The sequence below is a fragment of the Parambassis ranga genome, chromosome 2, assembly GCF_900634625.1.
Source record: "Parambassis ranga chromosome 2, fParRan2.1, whole genome shotgun sequence".
NCBI classification, from domain to species: Eukaryota; Metazoa; Chordata; class Actinopteri; family Ambassidae; genus Parambassis; species Parambassis ranga.
The window spans coordinates 9,695,496-9,704,695 of record NC_041023.1 but is presented as its reverse complement, the minus strand read 5'-3'; the positions used below and the strand labels follow the sequence as shown (position 1 = coordinate 9,704,695).

At 41.3% G+C, this 9,200-nt stretch overlaps 2 protein-coding genes and 1 non-coding gene across 3 annotated transcripts in view; 1 reads left to right on the top strand and 2 right to left on the bottom strand.

The window, feature by feature from the left end:
* The window catches only part of LOC114451976 (regulation of nuclear pre-mRNA domain-containing protein 1A-like), a 5,898-nt gene extending 4,744 nt beyond the window's left edge, over positions 1-1,154 (bottom strand). The window contains exon 1 of the mRNA XM_028431019.1: positions 746-1,154. Within this exon, the coding sequence (XP_028286820.1) occupies positions 746-896 (151 nt within the window). The 5' untranslated portion in view covers positions 897-1,154. The remainder of the gene's footprint in view (positions 1-745) is intronic.
* Positions 1,155-1,962: 808 nt separating this feature from the next.
* Positions 1,963-6,025, bottom strand: LOC114451900 (uncharacterized). The gene is made up of 12 exons (XM_028430878.1): positions 5,895-6,025; positions 5,374-5,414; positions 5,206-5,283; positions 4,974-5,116; positions 4,774-4,896; positions 4,639-4,696; positions 4,209-4,484; positions 3,950-4,086; positions 3,756-3,863; positions 3,616-3,673; positions 3,354-3,419; positions 1,963-3,270 (listed from the first exon to the last, which is right to left on the bottom strand). The coding sequence occupies exons 2-12, from the start codon at positions 5,381-5,383 to the stop codon at positions 2,144-2,146; spliced, it is 2,184 nt and encodes a 727-aa protein (XP_028286679.1). The 5' UTR covers positions 5,384-5,414; positions 5,895-6,025; the 3' UTR covers positions 1,963-2,143.
* A 1,119-nt stretch (positions 6,026-7,144) lies between these two features.
* On the top strand, positions 7,145-7,216 carry trnah-gug (transfer RNA histidin (anticodon GUG)). Its single transcript has one exon. It is a non-coding gene; the product is annotated as a tRNA-His (tRNA).
* The last annotated feature ends 1,984 nt before the right edge of the window (positions 7,217-9,200 follow it).

The window sequence follows — 9,200 nt, the reverse complement described above, 5'->3', positions numbered from 1 at the left end:
TAGCAAAAATGATTAGGCTATGTAAAATGTACATTTAATAAAATAACACAGCAAGTAATAACATAGAAAACGTCCTAGTCTTACCAATACTGAGAAATAAAAATACATTGTTGATCAATGTTCCCATGCACTGTTAAAGTGGTGAACCTCTTCCCACCTTCTTTTTTGTTGAAAAACTGAAATAATACTTTTTATATTCTCAGTCTCAACATCTGAAGTGTTGTTTTTGCACGTTACACAATGTTATATATTGTCTGTTGTCACTCTAAGTTGTGTGTACAGCTGAGCTATTGAAGAAGATAATTCACATTGCACAAATTATTCACCTCAGCAGGTAATATATTACAGGAACTTTCCAGTACAGCAGCTTTATTACATTTAGCGTGTAGCATCTTAGCACCGTGGCACATTGTACGACAGTCTTGTTGGGCCTGAATACACAATCCATTGCCCTCAATCATCAATGATACACAATTTTTTGAGAGTATCTGAAAATCAATGTCAGTATCAATGCTGGTGTGTGTGTGAAGTGGAAGTGCATGAAAGTTGGTTAGCATTAGCAGCTGCTGTGGTAGCAACAGCAATATGTTTATTAACTTTAACATGGGGTAAAATGGTTAATTTTACAGTTCGAGCTTTAGCCAGTGCATGCTAGCCCTTGTAGCTAAATGCTACACGTTTGTGACTTGCAGAAGCATGTCAGTGCTTTTACTTCGAAAAACAAGCTAGCTCAAATCAACCTTACCTTTTTTCAGTTCGTTGAACCAAACATTGACAATAGTCTTCGAGTGTTTTCTGTGGTGAATGAGCCACAACGACAACGTCTGCACACTTTGCTGAGAGTTGCTAAGCTCGGATAGTTTCTTCTCTAAAGCTGCCTCAGAGAAAGCTGACATCTCGACGAGATAAGAGGGGGAGTGCTAGTAGACACTCAGGGGCAGTTTTATAGTCAAGGTTTCTCCCAGGTGTGTTGTTTGCGGCAAGTTAGCCAGTCGCTGCGTTGATTTTAGCCATCCAAGTAAAATGTGAAACAACACATTTGCTCTAACTAGTTGTTTAAGCTAACTAGCGTCCAACGTCCTCACGACGGTTGGCTGCCGTGTTGCTGCCTCTGGATCAAACCACAGCAGCTTGTACGAGACTTGTTTCCGTAGCTTCCGCGGTGCGTTTACGTCTGACGGAAATTTGAAATACTGTTGCAAAAATCAACCTTTCAGTATCCGTTATCAGAGTACTGGTCTTATACAGCTAGTATTTCACAATTACATAAATCCAATATCATCCAAGCGATGTCTATTGAAAATTCAAAACGTGGAGCTTTATTCCAACACATTTAAGTTTGTTTCACATTTTTTAAACACACACACATAAAGTGAGCACAGGTCTTAACGTGACATACTGCAAATGTGACAGTTTACAAATTATTAAGCCCCAGTTTGGAAACAATAAGTGTATTTACATTATCACAATGGTCCAAAACAAACTGAAAATGTGACTTTTACAACATGAACAATGAATTTCTTCTGCATTCTGTGTTTTTGAGCCAATTTCTCACCCACACTTGGCTAGAATGTAGAAAATATGAACATTATAAATACTCATTATCTCTAATATTGCTTTCAATACTGCTGCAGATACCAGCCTAAACATAAAATATTGGCCTTTGAAGAAAAATAAAAATCTGAATGACACAAACAAGGAAAGCATGTCTGACTTCAAGAGGTTTTTGAGTCAGAAACTGATTGTCTTCTCATGCATGCATTGCATTGCTTTAACTTAATAAGATAGTATATTGGATATTGCAAAAAAAATTTGATGTTATGCATCCCTGAAAAAAGTTTGTTTTTATGATGCACATTTATTGTGCATCTAAAAATGTAGTCCACAATTTTTATTGTCAAAAATCAAATGAAAAATTCCTGTTTCATATGAAATACATGTTCTTTCACACCCTCTGGTGTGACTAAATATCAAAAGGGATGAAGATAATGAGGCTATGACTCACTACTGACAAAAATCCCTTTATTGTATCTATAAGCGAGATGTCACTTCAAATATAGCCCGGCTGAGGTCTGGCAATATATTCAGAAGTAAAACCGGCTGCTGTGATCATCATAAATGGAAATTTCCCATCTACACTTTCTCACATCAATACACCTGCCCTACCTACAGCTCTAAAATTTAGATCAGAGCTGGCCTCATAAAACAGATTTTGCCCAGCTTGGAAGAAAGCAGTTGGCGGCGTCACACCCCAGCTGCTGCTGCTGCTGCCGGGTGGATAAGGAAGGTGCTGATCGGGGTTTGGCCAATAGTACAAACCCTGACCAGCACAAGGTCCAGGAATGCAGTTGGCATTATACATCCACCCATGGTCTACCTGGCAGGCCTGAAAGGGTGCAGGCTGTGCCTTATAACTCTGTCCTCTAGAATCCGGATCAGTACTGCCACTGTGTGTGAGGTGATCCCCTGTGTGACTTTGCATGTTTCTCCTGCTTGCATCCAAGTAAGGGGCTACTTCAGCAGGCGGATCAAGATGACCCTCGCTCCCAGCCAGAAGACCTGTATTATAAAATTCCCTGTGCTGATGGTGAGGCTGTTGTTGATGGGAATATTGAACAACATTGGAGGTCATGTAATTGTGCCCAGGCTCTTCTCTTGAGGTGGAACTGTACCACAGCTCAGTGCTTCCATCATGTCTGTAGGAGGGGTTGTACCAGCCCTGAGTGTGAGAGACAGCAGGAAACAGTCGCCGACTTTGTATCCGTGCATCTTCATTTGTCCACTGATGTTGAAATGTGTTACTTGACCTTGTTTGAGAATCGTACTGTCTGTCATTCACATCAGGGACTTTTGACCCTGTTTGATCTCCAGATTGGTTGAAGTACACATCTTCAGTGATGTAACCATCTTGGAACAGGATGACTGTTATGTCACTTTCTGGAGTGAATTCGCCAGCATCTGCATTTCCACTATGGCGATCCTGGTGTAGTTGTGAGGTTTTACAAAGTCCTGGATCAGAATCTAAGTCAGAGACCACTATCTGAGCAGCAGGTGAGGGACTAGGATCGAATGAAGGTGATACAGGAAGGCAGTCCTCGCTGAAAGACGTCCTCTCCAGCAGCACTGCGCCTTTCGTGAGAGGCAGGCTCACACTGAACACAGTATTGGTCCGTTTCCTGTTCTTCCTCTTTGTTTTTCTAGCCTTTTTAGAAGGCATGACTGCACAATCCTCCAGCACACTTCCCACTGAAGTCTCATTCACACTCGGCTCTTAAACAACAACAACATAAGCATGTTAAACAGACAGACAACAACAAAAAGACAGAACAAATGCAGCTTCAGTAGACACACACCGTTGATGGCATTTCTCTTTTTTTGGCTGCCAGTAGGTGCCCAACCATTATGCAGCATCTTTACACCTGGAAAATAACAAAAACAAGACAGAGGGCACACAAAAACAAAACGCACCCAAAGGTGTTATTGGATAGAAAAAGTTCAGTGCTCCGATAAGATTACATGACAGTAAGTTAAACATTATAGTTACACTAAAGAGCAGGATCGGAGCAAAACGGGTACACAGTTTATAGCCAAACAAAAGGACACATCTGTACTTACACCAATGATAACTCTTGTCGGTGAGCAGTATGCAGAGGGACTCTGGTGCATTTACTACCTGGAAGTGTGATAAAGATCAAAAGTGTTGTGACGTATGGCCTCATCACAACAGGACAATCTGTGCATGAAGGACAATATACCTTCAGCTTTCCTCTGCCCTGCTCCCTCTCCACTTTCTCAGCCAGTGACTGGAGAAGCAGACAGTTGTCGTCGACATCTGGTGTAATTACTTTAGGACAAGTTTCCATCTATACAAAGACACTGACGTTACACCTCACCCGTTCTGTTCAGGATTTGTGCATTCATTTTGTTCACTGAGCCACAAGAAACTGACCAAGTAGTTGGTGAGATGGGAAGAGCTGGTTAGGTGATCAATGATGTGCTTTTTGTTGGTTCTGATGCGGCAGCAGTGGCATAAAAAACAGTAGGAGCGGCCATCTTGACTCTTGCACTCAACCACTCGTGAAAGACCTGGAGCAAACAGAGGAAGCTTGGGAAACAGGACATTAAGACACCTCTTACCAGCATCCAACCAACACTCCATGACAAACAATGCAAAGATTTTTGATCAAAAAAATGTGTTTGGAACTCACCAATGAGAGGCTTGGATCCTGTGTAGCTATCCAGGTAGCTGCTGTGGTTCTTTGATGACACAGAGGGTCCAGGTGCCATCTGAATTTTGTCCAGCTGTGATGTTGGGATGTTTTTAACGTGACAGACTGGTGGGACTTCTAATGATTGTGTGCCCTGTTGATTGTGTGTGAGTAATACAGTCCTCTGCGATTTGATGGGATAGTGAACAGACATCCACTCTGAAAGATTCTCAGGTTCACACCATCCATCTCTGAGGGAATGTATCATAGTTACTGCTGCAGTGTTGGAGAAAGATAGAGAACTATGAGGAGTAAAAATACACACAACGCATTTGTGTTTTGTTTTTTGTTTTACATGAAAGCGGAAAATCAAAAGGTTGAAAGTGGAAAAAGAGATGTCACTCCATCTTCTAACTGAATATTTACTGACCGTCATTTTCACTGTATGTTGCCATCTTCTGGTATACAGCATCTTCAACCTCTAACAACTTCATATGTAAAAATATATGAGCACCACATCCAAACATCTGTGTTCACGTCAAGAGATACAGTCAAAATCACACACCTGGATATCTCCTGGACCCTCTTCTCCCTCAAGCTTTTTGGCCATCTCCATCAGAGTCCAGGCCAGCTTGGACAGATCAGGGTTCTCCTCCCATTCAGACACTAAATGTGGGTGCCGGGCTTTCTATCGAGCAAACAACACCATTCACATTCAATGAAAGCCCACATATCTACCATCAAGACTTCTCCAGTACTACTCACAATGTAGTTGAATCTATGGAGACTTCCACAGATGTGGTTCCGCATGTCAGCCTTACTAAGCCGACACACACACACCTCACAAATAAACAATGTGTCTCTGCTCTGCGTACTTTTCTTCACACACTCTATGATGCTACTGAGGCCTATGTGTACATAAAACAACAAATCACTTCCACAAACACACAAAACACACACCACATCAGATCCTACAGAGGGATTTGTTGCTACAGACCAATGATGGGTTGTAGTCTGTTCTTATTGTTCAGGTACACCTTCAGAGAACCCAACAGCTGGCTTTGGGTCGACACTCCTACAAACAGAGAGACGCATCAAACAAACATACAGAGAAGAGCATCGTAAAGCATGGTGGCCTGAATCAGTGAGAAGAGAACTGTCCCACCTGGCTGCATGCTGCTGCAGTTGTAGAAAACACCACCAGTCCTGCGGAGAAGTCTGTGAGTTAAAAACTAGTGTGATAAAATGTCATTTAAAGTTATTTCATAGATATGAAAGTGGCTCTAATAGCAACTGATCACATCCGCAGTCTGAAGCATGCCGACAAAAAGCTTAAAAATATAACAGTCCACCAGCAGATGGCGTCGCCACACCATAAAACGAGACAGTCACACACACACTTGCTATCAAATATATCCCATATTTTCTAGCTTTCAGTAAATTAGTCCTTGTTATGTGGAATATAACCTTCATGTTGTGACTTTACAAAGGTTGAGGTGCCACAAAGTTACACAGCAGAACCTCCATTAGTCATTATTAGGTCTATCGCGTCATTCTTGTTTATCCGCAGCATATAAATTCGCGTTAAGTGTTTTCGGTAACTCCTGATGAAAGGCTGCACACAGGAACCTTTGTTATCGGTCGAAGTGGAAGACTTCGCAAATGTAACAAGCTAAAGAGACTCACCTGCGCCTGTACACTTCCTTAAAGTTGTACTTAGTAAGTTTGTGTCTCCGCCTCCTTGTTGCAGGTTTGTCTCCCGAAATCACGTCGATCCTGATGCACACAGTGCGTTTGATCTACGTCCTCCAGGACCAATCAGATCAACTACCGAGCACCTCCTACTGTGTGTGTGTGTGTCAACACACACACACACACACACACACACACACACACACACAGATCAGAATATTTGATTACTTTATTTTTATTTCCAGTGGTGAAAGACATGTGTCATAAACCCAGAGGCAGCCAGGGCATGACTTGATTTTCAAACACATACTGTTTAAAATGATGCTGTATACAAGTTCAGTGTATCATGAATACTTTAAAAGGTGTCTATCTCATACTTTGACCATGTTTTGAAGGAATTTCCCATTCACTCCGATGTTAAAGGAAGTTTGAACAAAAAAATCTCTCAGTTCTCCAAACTGTGGGAATCAGTGGGAAGTCCAGAACTTGCCCTGTGCAACAGGTGGAGAAATGAGTGCACACTGGGCACCAGCACTCAAAAGAACCAAGTTTCTGTTAGAAATAAACCAGGAAATGCAACTGTTGATCACTCAAGTCTTATTTTATACATAGACACATACGTCTGTGAAAGAATGCTCCAAGGTTCCACAACCAACCTGTGCTTTTATACCCTTCACTATCTAAAGTCAGTCAAACAGTGACAGGACATATCTCTCTCTCCTGTTCTTGCCTGAAGGTCAGCCCCAGAGGCTGTTGGGAATTGAGCCTGCTGCTTATATGGTGTGAAGGTAAAAGGATTCTGAGTAGAATGTAAATACCCTCTGTTACCCAAACAGTCGTAAATCATAAGAGACAAGGTAAGCCTGGTCCCTATTGCAGCTGGTAGGTCAAGCGTGAGGTCAAACTATTCATCTAGTTAGGATAACTCCACTAATGTCTGAGGCAGCTGGTTGTATAGTTACATTCCTGAGATTTCAAAACAGCAAACAAAGCATAAAAATGAATCAAACACAAAGAGCGGTTGATACAAAATGTCCAATGCATGATGAAGCATGAAGAACACATCCACTGAGAAATGAACTGAAGGATGGTTGAATGGTTTCTATAGCTCAAAATGTGGAACTACTTTTAAAATGCATGACATGTACACATGTAACGGTCTCTGAGTCCCGTTGTAATGTGAATTATCATCTCTGCGTTGTGGGTGCGTGCTGGTGCTACAGTGGCATCAAGATGAGTGGTGAGCTGTGATCGTACAGTGGTTAGTACTCTGTGTTGTGGCCGCAGCAACCCCAGTTCGAATCTGGGTCATGGCAGTCTCTTTCATTTGATTGATATTTTGATTCATTCAAAATAAAATTAATTCAACCTCTCCCTCAGCCAGAGGACTGTCCCCTCCTGCTTCAAGACCACTACCATTGGCTTGTCACCAAAGATCCTCAGCAACTTGTGGTTGAGTCTATCTTGACAAGCTGCATCACTTGATTGCATATTTTCTTATTAATTATTCTATTTTTATTATACCTTCAACTTTCATGGCATTCAGTGTGAACAGCAAACCTGTTTCCTTACTGTGCACATGAAAATCAACACTTGAATCTTGCAAACTCCCTTCTTTGTAAAGTTATCAAGCCCCTACTTATGACATCACACGACACCTGGCACTGATAGTGCTCTTAGTAGGCTACTTTCGCCCTAGTTAAAATTTATTTGCCACATCATGTCATTATTCATTTTTATCTTGCCAGGGCACACTTGTTACATTGTAGTTCAGGCGGCGAGTTGCTGTCCTCATGTGCCTGCTTCAAGGCCTCTCTCTCCTAAGAGACACATGCAGTATATCTCACATTTCCTTTTTGTCTTTATTTTTGCTAAATAATGGCACAGTGAAAAAAGTTATATATGTTCATCTGAACTTGCCCTATACCAAGACTATAATCAGATGATTTTGTTTTATTTTATGTTTATACACAAGAAAAACATACATGAGTGTATGCTGTCATTTGCGTCGGTTGTTGCGTTCAAGTACCTTATAATGTTTAAAAAGATGTCCCAAAAAATGTCCCAAAACCCAATAAAACTGAATTGGACAAAATAAGAGTAAAGAGTGTGGCTCGATGTGTCTTATGTGGCAGCGGAAACAGAGTGTGCAAGATAGGAAGCATATCAACAAGGACACTATTCTGTGCCTAAGCCAAGTTTAGCCAAGAGATAATTCTGCATTTTGGCTTCAGGCCCACGCAGCCCAAAACATGATTTGAGTTGAAGGCCGGGCGGTCCTCAAAATTATGCTCCACAGTGTCAGAAATGAACATTCCTGAGGAAGAAAACCACCATCTATCAGACAATAAGATTTACACTGGTGAGCTCTAGAATAGGTGACTTTAAAGACTAATCTGCTAAGAAAGCACTTAGCATTCACACCAGACATGTGGGCAGCTTGCTATCAGTGATTTGCATTGTTACTCTGAATGAACCAACAAGGATGAGACAGACCCCAACATTTACGACTCAGGCCATGAGATAGGACCAGACCAGCCATAAAACTTTCTGGTGCATCTTTGTTTTATACTCTTTGAATGTATGTAAGTATTGTTGTAATTTGTTTGTACAGAAAATGCTAACAAGCAGCTTCTTCACAGCATTAAACATAGATATTAAGTCTTGATCAAATTCTGATTTAAGACTTTTGAGAAATTTCTGCATATTAAGCTTAAGAACTTATCGTCTAGTCACAATGCCATTAGAATAATTGTTAGGGACATAAAAATCTTCTGGATCCTTTCGTTCATCTTCCCCGGTTCTTTGATTAAGAAGAAGTATCTGGTCTCAAAATTACAATTTATTCTAACAGTAAAGAAGCAAATTCTGAGTCACACAAACAGAGGCCTCTGTGGTTGCCTGGCCTCACAGCCAGAGAACAACAACCATTCTTGTAGAGACACTTTTTATCCTATCTTGAGATCCCATAAAATCATGTCCTTCCCCAACTCTGCACCAATGGGGTCAGCTCAACTGATATTTAGTTTACCTTATTTGGTAATGGTTAACCTTAGAGTCAGGAAAAACAGAAAGGAAATAGCAGGGGGTCCCCTTTTGTCAGTCGTAAACCTAAGTTGAAGATAACAACAATGATCACTGTACCATATGAGCGACTTTATGACGCCCCATGAAAGCTTACACATCTTCCCCCATGTAAGTTCACTTTAAGTCCTAACATCTCATAGGCTGTGGGTCAGATCTGGAGGTGACCAGGAAGACAAACTCACAGGAAGGGTGGATCATAAAATTGGGTCATGG